The sequence below is a fragment of the Anneissia japonica genome, unplaced genomic scaffold (genome assembly GCF_011630105.1).
Source record: "Anneissia japonica isolate Jap-2015-1 unplaced genomic scaffold, ASM1163010v1 scaffold165_len1371125_cov188, whole genome shotgun sequence".
NCBI classification, from domain to species: Eukaryota; Metazoa; Echinodermata; class Crinoidea; order Comatulida; family Comatulidae; genus Anneissia; species Anneissia japonica.
Genome location: NW_022697648.1, coordinates 867,706 through 886,000, shown reverse-complemented (window position 1 = coordinate 886,000; position 18,295 = coordinate 867,706). Strand labels below are relative to the sequence as shown.

Here is an 18,295-nt window from a genome sequence, read left to right as displayed (position 1 = left end):
TCAAATTTTATTGGTGAATTTAAACAGTGTAGTAATGCGATAGTTAAATGCTTTAGATTTATATGATTAGAAAGAAATATACTATTTATTTTTGGAGATTTCAAGGCAGCAGTGGGTTACAGTATAATAATGTACAAATATAGAAAAACTTTTTTTCTGAAATTTCTATTTTTTTTCCCCCCCGTTTTTATTCAAAATCATAATTATTGGTGGGCAGCGAGTCCGCTAAACAAGATGTAAAAAAGTCTTGCCTCAGTATAAGCACACCGCCCAAACTCAACCCAATTTTGTACAGTATTTAGGAGTAAAGAATGGCCAGACAAAGCGAATTTTCATATTTTATGCCAGATTCAAAGCCATTCTTCATGTAAATTAGCTGAGTTACAGTACTCTTCCACTCATACCCTGGTCTTTTCCCCTGTGAAATGCTATTTGAATTCAGACCTAAAGTAGGGGATGGGTTATATACACTAAGTGGGTCTCTTACATTAGCCGAGGAGCTATGGCAATACATCTATGCCTACGTGTTACAATATTACTGTGTAATGAACAATTTTCCTTCTATTCTTGTATTTTATATCTTGTGATTCTGTAGTGGGATGGTATGCTTGTATTAGCAATAATGATATCCATGAATAATTCATACTTTACCGTCAACAGTAATTTCATAGTGTTACTCTGAATTGATTTCCTTGTGGATTTAGTTCGCATATCTTGTACTGCCAGTGACAAGCTAAAAAAACTTGAAAATTATAACTCAATAATATTAACTTTACTTTGGGAGCTGGCTTTTTCTTTTTTTTTTCTTTTTCTCGATATTTTCCAATTACATCTTTTGTGCACACTTTTTGACTGAGCACATTATATTTTGCGCTATAAAAATTATATACCATTATCATCATGAGTAATTATAATCATCATTCATTGTTTTCATTATATTAATCATCATCATTATAATAATAATAATACATGTCGGTCTTATATAACACTTCATGCCTAAAGCCTGCGCTTGGATCAACACGTATGGAACACATACTCAGCTCCCTGGAGAGAATTCTATAATATCTTCTTTACCATCATTGTCATTTGATCTTTCATTTCAGCAATAAGATACAATATTTGAATCCAGTTTAGATTCTACTGCTTAATTACAAATCCGTTGTCAATATTTAAGGAAAGGGAAAACCATTGGACTTGAACGGCGCTGAATCCAAGACTCTGGTCTCTCATTAATAGCATCATTGATGTGAAGTTAATGTTAGCGTTGTGTTCCACTAGGGATGCTTTCTGAGATGCCAAGTAGCGTAGCGTCTAGTGTTTGGAGAAGCAGGCAGCAAGAAAATTGCATCGATAATCAGTAGCAAAATGTAGCATGCTACTGGATTTGCTAATAAGCTATGTTTGCCAAATCTATTATTACTCATCCAGTTGTGACAAATGTTAAATTATTAAAACTTTTTGTACGTATCCCGTTATTGATATTGTAGAATATGATGATAATATTTTTCTCAAGCCCTGTCCAGACTACCAAATTTGATTTGACAAAAACATGTGACATGCCTAAATATGGTCATGATGACATCACATCATGACCATATATAGGCACATCATGACTGTATATGGGCAACAGTTTTTTGTCAGATAAAATGTTGATAGTCTGGACATAATTTATAGGAATTTTATGGTGTATTTATTTTCCTGATTTAGTTTTTGTGGTAGCGACCTATTTTTAGATCCCCAATTTTGAGGTGGCCTAAAGTTAATATTGCATAAATAAAAAAACATTTCCAGTTCCTCCAGACTACACTGTAAGCCTCAATGAATAAATGCATATAGCGTAATTTCATTAATTAGGGCTCCTGAATATTAGCTGGCCTGGATTAAGCTGGAGGGGGGAGTCAAAATTTACTGTGTACATATTCATAAAAATATATTAAACAAATAACTTGTCAGCTTTCCTAATTAGTGCGATGTTGTGTTGCATAACCTGTTATTTTGCTATAATTGTTGTAATTTTCGATGATCATTCAACGCAGAGGGTTTCTTTTCTGCGAGTTGAAAAATATTAGTTGCAAGTTGGATCGCAACTACCCCTGAAGTAACACTCTCAACACACTACACAGATGTTATCTTACTCTACTATAATTTTCAGCTTTGCAGGTGTTCAAAATATTCTAAAGGACTTTTCAATTGGATTTTAACTCTAAACTTATACAGCTTTATTTGTCATTATTATTTAAATAATTAATATTTTATACATATAATTTGTGTATATAAATAATAATACTCAAAATAATGATAATAATAGTAATAATAATAATAATAATAATAATAATGATAATTAAAAAAATAATAAGAATAAATTACATGCTTACTGTATTAGTGCCCTATGGTACTACTGTAATTCACTACTCTATGGCATCAGTAAATATAATTTAAGTCGTATTCAGAAACTTCAAAATAAGTGTGCTCGCCTTGTATGTTGCAGACCCAAATATTGTCACATCACTCCTCTTCTTAATCATCTCCACTGGCTTCCAGTGTCACAGAGAATCCCTTTTCCGCATATTAGTTCTGACATTTAATACACTGCAGTCCTCCAATCCTAGTTATATCTCCTGCCTGTTGATTTTCTTAACCTCTACCTATTCTCTCCGTTCTGTTTCCGGTTCCTGTCTATCTGTTCCCAAATCCAACAAACTTGCTGGTGATAAATCTTTCTCTTTCTGCTCCAAAACTGTGGAATAATCTTCCTATTTCTACCCGAAATGCTTGTAGTACTGAAGTCTTCAAAAAACTCTTAAAAGCTCACTTATTCCCTAAATAATCCTCTTCCTACAATAAACCTTTTCTAAGCACCTTGTATCCTTTGGCAAAAGGCGCTATATAAATTTCTATATTATTATTATTATTATATATGAAGCATGCATGTCATTCCAAAATCCAGTGTACTGTCGCTATATGTTAAACTGAATAATTAGCATACAAATGTAGCAGTATTGAATTTGTAGTATATTTTAGTACAGAAAAGCCATAATACTTTTACTGATATCTTTGGTAAATGGTAAGTAGATTCCAGTAGATGACCCATCAAGCCTACAACAATGTGCAGAATAAGAATATATTCAAAAGTTAATTTTCATTATTTTTGTAACTGAGGCTATTTTTGGGATGGCAAGCCTCAACATTCATATAAAAAAAAAAAACACCTATAAAAATACAGTAGTTAATGATTTACTATACATGTAAATGGCCCTATAAAAAATAAATATTAGTTTATCACCTTATCTAGGCTGGAAAAGTGATGAGGCAGGGAAGTTGTTTATTTGTTATTTTAGTATCACATTTGGGTTGTTTGCTGGTGCATTGATATTCAAAGTAAAACATGATTTAGATAATACAAACAATATCTACTAACTATTTAATAAAATAAATGAAAAAAAAAAAAAAATTAAAAAACAATTTTTTGTTTAAAAATTAAAAATTTTTTTTTTTTTTTTTTTTTCAGTACCATAGAAGACATGCGCGCGGGGGTGATAAACTAATAATTTTTTTTATTGGGCCTTACAAATAATATCTACTACAAATTTACAAACAAAAAAGGAAAAAATAATTTTTTTCTCAGAAGTATATATTTTTTCAATACCATAGAAGAAATGCGCGTGAGGGTGATAACTAATAATTTATTTTATTGGACCTAATTTGCTAGGGTCATGTTGTGGGTGAACCTATCTTAATCATGTGGGATAACTCCTTAATCCCATCGGATTACTCATGGGGGTTAAGAAATACTTGCAGAATATGAAAACTGACTTCAGCCATCAAATTTCTGATAAATTCCGTAAAGGAATTGCCGGAGGACAATCATCTGACCAGCAGTTCATCAGAACTGTCGCTAATGTTGATATTAATCGCAGATAAATTTGTTGGCAGACTGCGACATCTTAGCAAGTTGCATCTATTAAAAGATACCATCTGTCATAAAATAAAGAAAAATCTAATTGAAAAGGAACAAATAAGTTATTCACTACCTTTGAGTAAACAAAGTATAAAATAAAATAAAAAAAATCATAGGTAAGTAATTTGTTGCTGATTTACAAACACCACAGTAATCCATAAATGTTGGCTTATCAACCAGAGACAAAACAAAAATCTCACCAAAGGCTTTACTATGCATATTTTAATTTAAAAGCATATTTCTTTTATTTATTCAAATGTTTTGTTTAAGAATGTAATAGTATTTTAATAGTATTACACTAACTTCAGTGCAAGTTGCATTTCGTAAACATTTTATAAAAAATTTTGCATAAAAGAAACCCTTATTCCTTTATTATGTAGCTTGAAAAGAAATTGAAACAGTGCATGGGTATAGGTTTAATAAATATATACATCATGAAATGCAAAGAAACTTAAATATTCCTTTTTTGTTTTACATGAGAAAATTTATATTAAATGTACAGTATACAGCATTGCAGGAGGTAGATCTGTTAGCCTGGAACAGTTTTGTCATTTGTATTATGCAGGTTATGTATACATAAAAATTGAATAACGGAAACAGATAAAATTCTTGCACGTTCTTTAACAGTAGTTGCATTTTGTCAGACTCAAAGCAGTGTACATTGTCATGGCCTGTTTTCGTATGTAGGCCTAGATAGCCAAGTCAAGATTAGAAAGGGATTTGTGTAATGGCTACAATGGCGGCTGGGATTTGGACACAAAGGGTTCACTGACCGAAACTAATATCTGACTTCTACAGATAATGAGTGTGATTTTGGAGTGTATAGGCTGATTAAAATTTTACTTACATGAGAAAAAAGTAATTTTTTCTATAAAAAATAATTATCAGCTGGATAGATACATCATTCTTAAAAATTAATTAATAAAACCAATTGATAAAATTTTATAATTGTTACTTATTCATAATTATTATGCCTAATTAGTGTTTGAAATGAACTATTCCAGTTATATTTTAAATGATGGCTGATAATTAAGACAAATTAAACTATGCTAATAATCTAATTAAAAACCATGTTTTTGTTTTTCTTCCATATCTATTGGTCTCTGCTATTGTACCTTCTTAAATAATCCTGCAAGAAATGGAAAAATGTCATACTATATTATAATAAGTTTATCCACAGTGACTAGAAATTACAATATGTGTGTTAGAGTATGACCATCTTTGTAAAAGAACTTTGTTAAAGAAAAAAATGAGATTTACAAAAAAAATATTGATGAGAAACATTATTTTGTTGAATAATGCTACTTTTGAATATTGCTATTGAGGCAATATTTCGATTTCTTTCATTTCTTTCATGAATATATAGTAGTACTAAAATACATAAATAAACCAGCTGACCACCTATTCAGTGTGTGTCATACTATATAGTAATGATTATTTATTGATTTATTAACAAATTTGTCTCAATACATTTAGATAAATAGTGACCAGGGAGTGATTAGCGATGACATGGGCGAAAGCCCAGCACATCAAGTGGTCATCTCTTAACCTTGGCAATTACAATACAATAAAATTACATATAAAATATAAAGAAAAAGATAGTGATGAATGTGGATGTATTATATTCAAATCATTATAGTGTCACTGGAGGTTTTGTAGTTATTTGTTTGTCATAGACTAGGTATTCACAGTGTCACCTTATGTCAGATCAAATAGATAGTTCATTCCTCAGGTTTGTGAAATTACCAAATTGACATCAATTGCTGGTCTGATGGAGGTTCAAGGCATGGAGCCTGCCCATTAAACTTCCAACTTTGGTGGGTGTCCCACTAAATACTGACATTGGGTGACCTATGGGTAAAAGCAATAATAAATCAACGTCCATTTGATGACTAGGCTAAAAAACATACTTGTGAAATGAAATTTCCCAGCTATAAATGGTTCTATTTATATATTTCTGAGGGACCAGTACTATTAAATACCTTCCAAACATTCGGGAAAGAATTTTATTTTATTGCAAAGAATGCATATTGAATGCATGAGGGAATTAATTTAGGAAGTTAAGAGCACCTAGGTAGGTACTTGTGGTGGACCTGTTGGCCCTTGAGACATCTTCAAAATGTTAATGATTCCATTGTACTAACCTCATCAAAGATTGAATGTTATTGGCTAATGATGGTTCGACTAACCCCATCAAAGGCCCTTTGTTATTGGTGATGACCTAATAAGCCTCATCAGAAGCTAAATGTTATTGGTTGATGGTCAAGTTTGAATTCATGTTAACGTCGCTTTTGTGTTCCCCAAGTACAGTAGTAACGGTACGTTGCAGTATTTATAAATAGGAAATACTGTATAGTATTTGTCAGTCATGCCAAATGTACTTTGACACCTTTCCAAAAGATATGATACAATAACTGTTGCCTATGTCCCATAGACTCCAACCGTCCCTGATATGGTTACACCCACTCTGATTTTGATTTAGTCTCAAGTACAGAAATGTATAGTAGTTTCGTTATAAGTGGATTTAGGTTTGCATGAAAAAAAAAACAAAAAATGTGCATGTTTATTGGACAAACAATGATGCATATGTTGAGGCAAGTCAGAGCCAGCCTAGGTTCTTACAGATGCACCCCATCACATTTACGATCATTGGCCATTAGTCATACATAGTAAGCGATTCGCACTTAAATGCAAGTAACGGGTGAGAAAAGATAATAATAATAAAAAACAAAATATTTTTACTGTTTGATTTTTTGGATACATGTCGGAGAAGTATACTGTAGACCTCGATGACACATCACAATCCAAAAAAAAAAAAAGAAAAGGGATTTAACAATGGTATAGTAAGCATGTCATTGTCAATTTCAGTCATGAAATGTAACACTTTTGATTTGTCATTAAGTTCGGTTGTGTTTTTGCATATGAATTGATCTGATTATGGTAAATTAGGTATGGTAGGATGATTAATTCTATGATAATTTAAGTATTTTATTTGGTAGGCATATTCACTTCTTTTATGGTATTTTTTATCTTCTACAGGTTGGTATCGGGGTTACTGCACTAAAAACAAAGCCGTTAAGGTGAGTTAATTATATCATGCAAAAGTATATTCAAACTGTACAATCATGGAGATGGAGAAGTAAGCACAATGCAATTAACCATAAAGTTTAATCCTAGGAATGCATTCAACAGTTGAATAAATTAATTAATTAGCAAGTGTTCTGGGAAAAGAATTTTATATTTTATTTAATACAATGCACCCATGTTTTGGTGCCCCATGGACATGAAATTAAGTAATTGAACCTCTGTTGCCAGTGGGAATGATACTTCAACACTGAAAACATGTTACATAAATATAATAAGTAACCAGTCATTAAACATTATTGAAAAGGGTTTAATAAAAGAATTTAAATATACAAGTGTGTATATTTGGCTGATAATTATGCAGTTGGTATAAACATTTTTTTTTTAAACCCCAAAAAACACTTTTAACCAGTTCATTATAACTGCTCTGAATACATTTTTCAATGAGACATTTTTAAATAATTCATATTTCGCTGATTTATTATTATAATTTTCCTCAAAATTGTACGAAATTGTTGCCTTCTAGTCCCAGGGTCCTGGGTTCAAATCCCGTGATGGGACAGAATTTTTTCTCACGACTAAAAAACATCTCCACTCCCTAATTGGGAGTTTGCTTATAAAGCATCATATTATTTCGATTATTTAAGAGGTTGTGTCACCCTCTATTGGTTAAAAAAAAAAGAAGTTGTATTGGTATTCATAAGGCAATTTATTGTTCTGAATATATTTTCCTTTTTCAATCTTAAGATAATAAATTCTTATTATGTCAACGTGTACCATGTATTTTAACAACAATGCAGTATTGTGAGATATAAAAGAAGACAACATGTACAATAGCATTAGGATGTAATAGAAACCAAAAAGCATACTATATTCTAAAAAGTCAAAACTAAACTCGTAATAGTTGTTATTGTACAGTATCTTGTTTCTCTCTTTTGTGTGTTACTCTTAATGTATTTTGGTTTTGCTTTTTAGGGAATTTTCCCAAAGTCGTTTATACAATTAAAAGAAGCAACCGTAGAACTCAATGGGTAAGTTTTAATAAAATCTTTCATAATATCAAACGTCTTTGTGGAGTCTGACTACTGACAGACAAAATGTAGTCAACGTCCAACTTTAGAATAACTAAAAATAATGGGAAAGGCAGTTACACGCAGCAGTTTTCATTCTGATTTTTAACCTTACCATTCTCCGACCATTCTTGGCTGGACATGTAGATACTGTACCCCAGGTCTTGCATGTTTGATAGTCTAAATGGTTCATGCTAACATTTATGGCCCAGGTGCAAGCCTCTTATCTGATACAAAGTTTAAAAAGTAACCCCGTACCTAGAAGGTAGCCTAAAGGCCTTGTTTGAGGTGGAAGTATTTTTTGTTCTTAAATATTCAACATTTAAATACTGTAATAATTGTAATCATTGTTATAATTGCATTCAACCATTTTTATTTTCACTTTAACAAATAATATAATCATGGATCCCTAGCACATCGATGAAAGTACTCACAACATCACAATCTCCCCATTCACAAATATTATAGATGTTTTGTTTAAAATACTATTTGTTGCTACCTGTAGTTGATATAAAATAATTTCATAAAGCCATGGATTAGAAATGGATATTTTATTGGCATCATAAATGAATTCTATCAACAGTGAGTCATATTTTAATGGTACTCCAGAAGCTATCTATGACATGCCTCAACACCATTTGCCTACCATTATTTATTTGAAGAATTATCTTATTTCAGAATGTCCTGTATTTTATTCACTTACTTGACACTTTATGTATTAATTAGTATTCTGTAGTCTTAAAATATATTTATTTGTAATTTTGTTATAATTGTAGGCCTATAATGATAATTTGTAGTTTGAATTTTATTAATAATTAATAAAGTCTACAGTATGTGTCTATCATATAATATTCAGTATATAATCTTAAGGTTTATATTTATTAAATTAAATTATATATAGAAATACTATAATATTAATGTTCATAAATATTATAATATTATATTTACATATTATAATTTTATTAAAAGTATATAACATAATCAGTTAATCTAAGCCACATTATACTTTAAAGATCAAGTAATTTCATTGTTTTTTTGTCATTGAAGATTTTATTACAATTAGGCATCAAAGCCTACATTATTAATAGAATTCATTTAACTGATATTAATGCTATTTATATATGCTTTAACACATCATTCGGCTTCTTTACGGTTCCACATAGATTTCCTATAGGATTTCATCCTCATGTCTCCATTGGGATGAAGAGACGGTAAGGTTTTCCATCCAAATTTTGCATTCAGTAAGTCCATAACCCTGCATGGCATTGGGCAGCATGATGACGGAAGATCCAGGATTCCATCAGGAATTGCATCTTCAAAGTTTGAATCCTTGCAGACACTGTACGCTACAAACATTTTTTATTTGTTTCCAAAATTTTACAATGTTCTGAATATTTTCTTTTAGAAACGACCAGGAACAAGTCACTCCAAAAGAAAGTCCAGTCGTGAAAGAGGTCACGTCAGTCCTGCGAGAATGGGGTTTCATCTGGAGGGAGCTGTTCATCGTAAGTACTGTAGATTACAGTGGCTTCCTATTGAGAAGCGTGTTATATTTAAAATTAGTGTACATCCTGGGGGGGGGGGGGGGCTCACCCTTCACTCTTAAGTATTTCTATATGGGGAGGTGCCGCATTTACCGAGTATATTTTCTAGGACTTAGTAGCACAAGTGTGGGAAATAACCGGGTGCGAAATTGGTAATTAAAGTCCCTGGCCTATCCTATGTCAAAGTGCCACAATTTTTCGCACGATGTTAGCGAGAATTTCAAGCTAGACTGGGGGCTAAGTCACTTTGCTAAGCCTACCTTTGGTACAACCACAAGATTGTGACCGAATGGAACACTTTTTGCCATCGGGAACCAGTAAATATTGCGCTATCTCTAGCACTATTGAGCGGACTTTTTCCTGTCGTCTTTTAGAGCACAGTGCGATTTTGGTAAATGGTAGTTCCAGTCCATAAGAATTTTCAGTCACATAGGTCGCGCAAGTGTCTCATGTCCTGAAGTGGCTGTGGCACCCCCCTGTTTGGTTGTTATGGAAGTGAGCTCCCCGGGTTGTACATGTATGCGTTAATAAACAGGCACCTCTGTACCTTAAGAAATTGGTTAATAGATATGAGCCTACTGAAATTGTTTTCCATAGATGTTAGACTAAATAAATGCCCTGTCAGACAATCAAATTATATTTTACCAGAACATGTGAATAATGCCTAAATATTGTCATGATGACATCATACTATGACCATATATGCATATCATGACTACAGTAAATATAGGCATACAAGATTTTTTTTTTTTGTTAAATAAGATTTGATGATCTGGACGAGCTTTATGTTCCACACGCTGATCCTGTTACACATAATAGATCTTTCTCAAGACTTGATTTCCTGCTCATCTCCGTCAACTATGTACACTCAATTCTTTCAAAATTAAACATCATGTGTCCACATTTAAACGTTAATACTTTGGCACATGTCGAAGTGCAATCCTGGTACCATATGTACAGTAGTTGACCTGTACCAGAAAATCTTCCGACGAGGGGCTCAAGGCTCTGTACAAGAGCTCCAAGTTCCCTTAAACAGTGATTCAAATTGATCTCAACACCACTGTGTTTGGAGCAAATTTTAAGAATAAACACCTCTAGATGCCTCAAAATTGCACTCTCAGACTGTAAAAATGCTTTTTTAAAGCACTGTTCCCCCATGGCTTAAGCAATACATTTTTTTGGCCTGATATTCTTTACTTTTGTTCTTTAACAACATTTGCCCTATTTTTCGCTAGAAAATGTCATGCTCGTTTAAGTGACTAATGCTCACTCTAGACTATCAAATTTTCTTTGACAAAAAAACTGTTGTATGCCCATATATAGTCATGATGTGCCTATATATGGTCATGATGTGATGTCATCACAACCATATTTAGTCATGTCACATGTTTTTGTCAAAGAAAATTTGATAGTCTGGACAGGACTTGAGGTTCAGTGAAGGTCATGTTTCATTTTCACTTGTTTGAATGATTTCCTGCTCATAATTGAATCATGTTGTGTGTTGTGTGTATGATATCAATGTTTAATAAGATTTGTCAATTAACACAAGTATTTCATTTCCCCGATAGTAAGTGATTGTATTTGATTAGACAGTAAATTGAGTTATCCTCTGGATCCTTACACATCCCATCAAATTCAAAACTATTTAAGATAATGAAATGGAAATTATGGAACGAGTAAGAATAACGGTAGAATGTAAGAATTTTCTTTTAAAAAGCAAGTAGCTGCTATTTATGGTCGTCCATTGAGTACAGTTAAAAATGTTTTCATTTCCACTTATTTACTGTGACCACCCTTGCTTTTCATTCACATTCTTCCATTTATTCATTTACTACAGATTGCCAATTTCTCTGTTCTATTTATTTACAAGTATGGCCATTCTTCCACATCATTTTTAATTAATTTAAAAACTACAAAACAACATTAAAAATTACAGAAAAAAGGGATAAATGTTTAAGATGAAAGGCAATCCCATCTACATGGCAAGATTAATTGTCAAATGTAACATTTATTTCAGTTATCAATCAATCAATCAATCAATTTAACATGTATTTCACCAAAGATAACAACAAAACAGTTAAATACTATGGTGACAGACCAGTTTAGATGCCTAGGCTTGTCTCAGCTGTTCCTTTGATTGATATTAATAATTTAAAAAAAAAAAAAAAAAAAAATGTAATATACATAGACGAAACAAACATAGATGACCATACTCTCTCATTTATATTTATTTTCTCACTTCTTCTCTTCACTCATTAACTATTCTACTCATATTTAGAAGAAGACTCACTTCTTACACTTATTCAAGTTGACAACTTTTTTCCCCTCCATTTATCCACAGGTGGCCACACTTCTGCTTACTCTATCACTAATTTGCCATCCTTCGACCTCTTCTTTGTTTATACCTTACTATCTCCCTTTCTATTCATTTGGAAGTGGTGGTACCTTGTCCCTTGTCCCTTTTACTTACCATATTTTACAAGTAGCCATTTTAAAATTTCCACATATTTTCAAGTACTATAGCCGCTCACCCATTCTTGATCACTTTTCCAGTGGTGACGTCAGCATTTCACGCACAGGTGGTTCATTTTTCCCTTACAGAGGGACCTCATCTACAGTACTTCAGTCCCACCTTAATAGTTGAGGCTGAAGTCACTTCAGATACTAAAAAATGCTACCCTCCCACTAGCTCTTATTTATTGATCATATAAAAAAATTAATAATATTATATAATAATATTTAAAGTAATGGGTTAATTCACACCTTGTACTAACACTAAAAGTAATGATGTGATATGCATCTGACTATGATTATATTTTTCTCCTTTCAGGAACAGAGAATGAAATTATTTGAGGATATAAGACAAATGATGTTTGATATGATTGACAAACGTCGACAGATCCTGTCAGGTACTCTCCCGGTAGATGACATGAAGGAGCTACAGCAATTTGTCACATCAAAAATAGATTATGGAAATAGGTAAACACAATATATACATATATATTTATAATTATTTTGAGTGCTAGGTAAACATACAGGTAATATATTTATCTGTTTATAATTATCTGTAGTGAAGGTAATAAGTGCATGTAAAAAGCTGTTTGGTTTACATTTTCGCTGGAATTTCGCTCCCTGAATCTCGGGCTGTAACCTCCTACTGGACTCATTGGAAGTCATGGGAAACTGCAGATAATATCTTTGCAATTAATAAGTGATTGTATGATTTTTTTTATCAAAGGTTGTTGGATTTAGATCTTGTTGTTCGTGATGTAAGTGGTGGTGTACAGAACCCAAAACAACTTAGCACGTTAGAAATTTACGAGGAACATGTTCGTGCAACACAAAGGATACGACACGAGTACCAAGAAACCGTAAGTTTCTTCAAATTTTTGTATAAAGTTATATGGCAGATACCAGTCATTGCCAGTTGCAGACTGAGATTCATACATTTACTAGTCTAGTAACTAAACAAGGATCTCTGAGACAAAGAAGTGCTCGCATTTTCACATGGTTTGGTATTGGAGATTATTCAATATCATTTCTGAGCACTTATATTTATATTGATGCAGTTTAGTATAATTTTGTATTCAGAGATATTTTTTCTTTTAAAAATGGCGCCATACCCCAGAGGCGCGTCTGTCTCTGACCAATTGAAAGATAGGCCAATCCGCCGCTGACCGGCGCTACCATTATGTATTTGCTGGTTTATTATAATTGTTTTCTTTTTTTTATTGCAGTCACAGACTGAAGTACAGGTGACTAAGAAGAAGACGGGTACTACACAATCCTCCTCCATCTTCGTTTTTATTAAGAATTTTGTGTGCAATGTCGGTGATGATGCTGATATTCTTATCAGTCTGTATGATGCAAAGCTGGGCCAATTTATTAGGTACAAACACTTGTTTATTTTTATAGAAGTTGTTGGAAAACATATTATTTTGTTGAGATCTTCATACCATCATTCTGGAAGGAAAGGGCTTATACCAGACTGTAATAGTGTGTGGATGGATTTACATTGTAGTATCACTATTAATTTCATTTAATTTGTTATTTTTTCAAGTGAATTTTACATTGTAAAATGGAGTAGTAAGGGATCTGTTCGCAACATAGAAGATTTGTACAATTTGAAATGTCTCTTTACGGTTAGTACCCTTGGATTTTGTTTGTTGAAAAGTAAGAAGAATGTAGAAGCGAATATGTGTAGGAATTGTGTTGAAGAACGATTTTGAAAGGTGGGTTAATATGAGCTAATGAAGCAAATATTTTTAGGAATTGTTTTGAAGCTAAGAGAACAAATAACTCAGTGGTTAAGATGCTTGCATTTTAATCCCAGACCACCTAAGACCTTAGAAACAAAGAGGTCAATCAATGACGTCATTGGTGACCGACTTTGCCAAACTTCATCCAAACGCGAAATCAAAACAAACACTGCGACGGTGGCCTAGCGGAGGAAGAAAATCCCATTTTAATCCCAGGGTCCTGGGTTCAATTCTTGTGACAGCAAGACTTTTTCTCACAACAAAAAAACAATTTTTGATTGTATACTGAACCACCAGTTAATAGTTTTTATTATGTTTTACCTTATATAATTTATTGTGTTTATATAAATGTTTTATTATATTTTACCTAGTATTTCAATGTGATAAATATTTATCTTGTCAGGATCTTGGACCAAATGACTTGAAACTTGAGAAAGCTTACTTGGTTTGTCAGATTGTAAGAATAGGTAAGTCAAGGCATTTGCTATCTGAACCTTTTGAAGAATACACACAATGATGGTTTAAGGAAACCCCTAAATATTAAATGGAACTATCCATCTTTTTTCAAGTGGACATCTAAATTCAGGTGTCTTATGCTTCTACTTTACTTCAATAAACTGGCTTGCCTGTTTTCTCTCAAGAGAAAACACACTTTTCAAATATAATATCAAAATTGTCATCCTTATTTCTGAGAATAATACTATTGTGTAAATTATTATTTTGTGTAAGCTTATACAAAGTTATTTTAGGTTATTTATGTTTATCCTTTTTTGTATGTATTAAATGTAAACTTGCAATAAGAGCTCAAATGTTTAAAAAATGTCATAATTGATAATATAAAAGATTAATCTTAAGACAACATAATATTAAAAATATTATTATTGTTTGATGATTGCATTGTAATTTATATGCTAAAATAGTAGTCCTAATGGACTCACAGCTCAATAAAATTTTCCTTTTGCCATCCAATTGATTGGAAATTTGATTTTCTTTGTATAGACTTAAAAAAAAGGTTTAAATTTTAAATGACAGTTTTTGGTTGGTAACAGCAACCATTCTTAATTGAGTAGAATGTAGCAACAATTGTACAAATAATTTCAAGGTTGACGACCAATAGCAATGTGTCGACAATAATGTCATCAGCAGACTGGTGTCTACATTCCTGTCTTAAAATTAGTAGCTCTTAGCAATCAAAACTGTCATGTCAGTTTCAATGTTTTAATGTAAGAGTTATCTTTCTTCCTTTTCGATTCAAAGGTTGGTTGCTATTTATCACCACTATTCACAAAATTACTTTACTTTACCAATTTTATTTTTTTTTTGCTTTTTTGCCATTACACAAATAATGAATGTTTTGAGTGCAATGGGGCATAGCTGAGTTAAACAAAACATTTAATTCCAATGAAATATTCTACCCCTTGTACGAACAAGAAAATTCAGTATTTACTACACACTTACTGTACATAAATTGGTAAAAAAAAAAAAAAACTTCCATGCCTAGCCTGAGCTAGGCTAGACCTAGGAATTGATCTGGTTCATTATTTACCACTGCTGAAGCTAGCAAAATACTGCTACAGTGAAGTGCATACAGTATTTATTTATTTTAATTCCTTTTATTTATCATTATTATTTATTTAATTTTTAAATTTTATTTATCATTATTTTATTGCTATTATTATAGGTATTATGGAAACAAAAGATGGTGATCACGGAAGGAAACGAACACAGAATTTGCGGAGACCTTTTGGTGTGGCTGCATTGGACATCACAGATATCATGAATGGCAGTATAGAAATTGATGAGGATAAGCAGTTTTTTGTTCCCTTCCTCCAGTGAGTTCAGTTTATTCATTCATTCATTCATTCATTCATTCATTCATTCATTTATTCATTCATTCAATGTTCATTCATTCATTCATTTATTCATTCATTCATTCATCCTTCCATTCATCAATCTATTCATCCATTTATTTTGTCATTCATTCATTCATTCATTCATTCATTAATTCATTTATTTATTCTTTCATTCATCCATTCTTTCTTTCATCCGTCCATTCATCTATTCATTCATTTATTTATTCATGTATCAGTTAACCATTTACTATCCTACTTAGTAGTTTTATCTTGTGTTGCTTACTTACCTAAGTTGTCAAAAACTTTTGTCTTTCTCAATCTCTTCATAGTGCATCTAACTTTTTGTTTGTTAAGACTATTTGTTAAGACTATTTGTTTGTTAAGACTATTTGTTTGTTAAGACTATTTGTTTGTTAATAAGACTATTTTGTCTCATTCAGTCTGTTCATTCCATTTGGCTCACCAATTTATTTATTTTTTCATCTCTTTTGGTGATATCTTGATAACTCACTTAAGTTGTTAGTCACTTAAAGTCTTGAAAATGATAAAAATTCATTTAACACTATTTATTTAAAATGAGCAAAAAAGACTCACTATGATTTTTTAATGACTTATAGCATATTTTATATGAAAATCCTTCAGTTTATTACCTGCAACTTAAGGGCCTATGCAAAGAATATGTGAGGTTTTCCCACAAAATGTTTATTGTTTGAGTTTATTATCAGTATATCTTTAAATATTATAGTTCATTTGTTGTATATTTTTTTATAAACCCTAAAAATAATTCTGAAATTGTTATGTGAATAAAAAGACTTAGATTATTAGACTAGATAAAATTGTCATGGTTTCTAAAGAATTACTATTTACCATTTTTCCCTTTCAGGTCCTCAGGTGAAAATGATTTCCTAGAAACACTCATCAAACGCTACATCTCATCTCCTAAAGACTTTAATCACAAAGGTCAAGGGTTATGGATGTCATTAAAAATGCTGCAGGGAGATTTCAAACAGGTAAAGGTCAAGGTTCAAAACAAAGATTTAATTATTTAACTGAAAAATTTATATAATTTTTTAAAAAAGACTATGTTATATACATTTTAGATGATTTCAGCTTTTATGTTTATCTTCATTTGTTTTTGTCTGGACAGGTTCTTAAAGAGTATCCTCATTTAGTGAATGAGAAGACCGCCATTGCTCGTAAAATGGGCTTCCCAGAGGTCATCATGCCAGGTTAGTACTACAGTTCGCCCTCCAATTCGAGACCACCTTTGAGACCTGAAAATTTGGGGTGGTGTCGGGGTTCGGTCTCTAAATAGAGGGTTAGCTTTGTGTTGAAGGATTAAAGATGGTTGTTTGGTTCTTTGAAAAAGTGGTCTCTAATTGGAGGGTGCACTGTAGTAGTAAACTATTACACTCTTTGTACTAACTTGGAAATAAACATAAATAAACAATTATATTACTGTTATCATATGTTAGTACATTTTTGTTTTATTGATACAGATAAAATAAAGAATAACTAAGTTACAAGTACATGGCCATTCATCTTTACAACTTGTGATTCTTTTTTTTTATTTATTTAATGATATTTTACGTATTCAACAATATTTCACAAGGAAAGCTCTAACAGCATTGCTGAACTTAAAGGGGCCCACACCAAATACGTAGAACATCATGGAATAAATATATAAAAATATTTCATGGATTTCTATACTCCTTTAATACATTTTATATCAAATGCATTATGTAATATGCGTATATGTTATGCAATGAACAGACATATATAATGATACAGTAACCAGACTTATATTTATAACATATTCCCTTTAAGACACTTTTTATTTGAATGTATTGTATAATGTATGAATGTATTATTTAATAAACAAGCTTTTAAATATATATTATATAATAAACAGACATAAAATAATTATGGCATAAACAAACATGTTTTACTAATTTTTTTTAAATTATGTACTTTTTCGTACATTTTACACTATTTAATTGTGTAATGTCTTTTCTTTTATATATAAATTTTATATAACCTTAGTAGATGAATTTAGTATAAACTGCAAATTATTAATATCAGAAATTCATTAACTCCTGTACAGGTGAGGTGAGAAATGACATTTATATAACGCTGATCCAGGGTGAGTTTGAGAAGGGCAGCAAGAAAACATACAAAAATGTTCAAGTCACTATGGAAGTGTGTACTAGCGACGGTAAAGTCCTAGAGGACGTACTGTACCCTGGGGCAGGGGATCCGGCTACGTCTGTCTACAGGTCCGTTGTCTACTATCAGATCAAGTCGCCTAAATGGTTTGAAACAGTTAAGGTAAGTTAACATAATACAAATTGTAATACCCTGGATTGGAGCTGCAGCCACGTGCTTGCAAGTCAACCCCAGGATCCTAGGTTCAAATCCAGCAAAATACCTTTTTTTCCCTCACAAGTAAAACCTACATACAAGCCCGATAAGTCGTTTGCACACATTCATTTTGAGAGCAATTGTATCCCGATATCATTTGGTAAAC

General features: G+C 31.8%; 1 protein-coding gene across 1 annotated transcript in view; it reads left to right on the top strand.

The window, feature by feature from the left end:
* LOC117102251 (dedicator of cytokinesis protein 1-like) overlaps positions 1-18,295 on the top strand; it is a 56,920-nt gene that overhangs the window by 15,510 nt on the left and 23,115 nt on the right. Inside the window, exons 3-14 of the mRNA XM_033242473.1 lie at positions 6,998-7,038; positions 8,018-8,073; positions 9,518-9,617; positions 12,487-12,635; positions 12,895-13,027; positions 13,394-13,545; positions 13,717-13,798; positions 14,319-14,382; positions 15,597-15,747; positions 16,652-16,778; positions 16,916-16,997; positions 17,873-18,096. Of these exons, the coding sequence (XP_033098364.1) occupies positions 6,998-7,038; positions 8,018-8,073; positions 9,518-9,617; positions 12,487-12,635; positions 12,895-13,027; positions 13,394-13,545; positions 13,717-13,798; positions 14,319-14,382; positions 15,597-15,747; positions 16,652-16,778; positions 16,916-16,997; positions 17,873-18,096 (1,361 nt within the window). The remainder of the gene's footprint in view (positions 1-6,997; positions 7,039-8,017; positions 8,074-9,517; positions 9,618-12,486; positions 12,636-12,894; positions 13,028-13,393; positions 13,546-13,716; positions 13,799-14,318; positions 14,383-15,596; positions 15,748-16,651; positions 16,779-16,915; positions 16,998-17,872; positions 18,097-18,295) is intronic.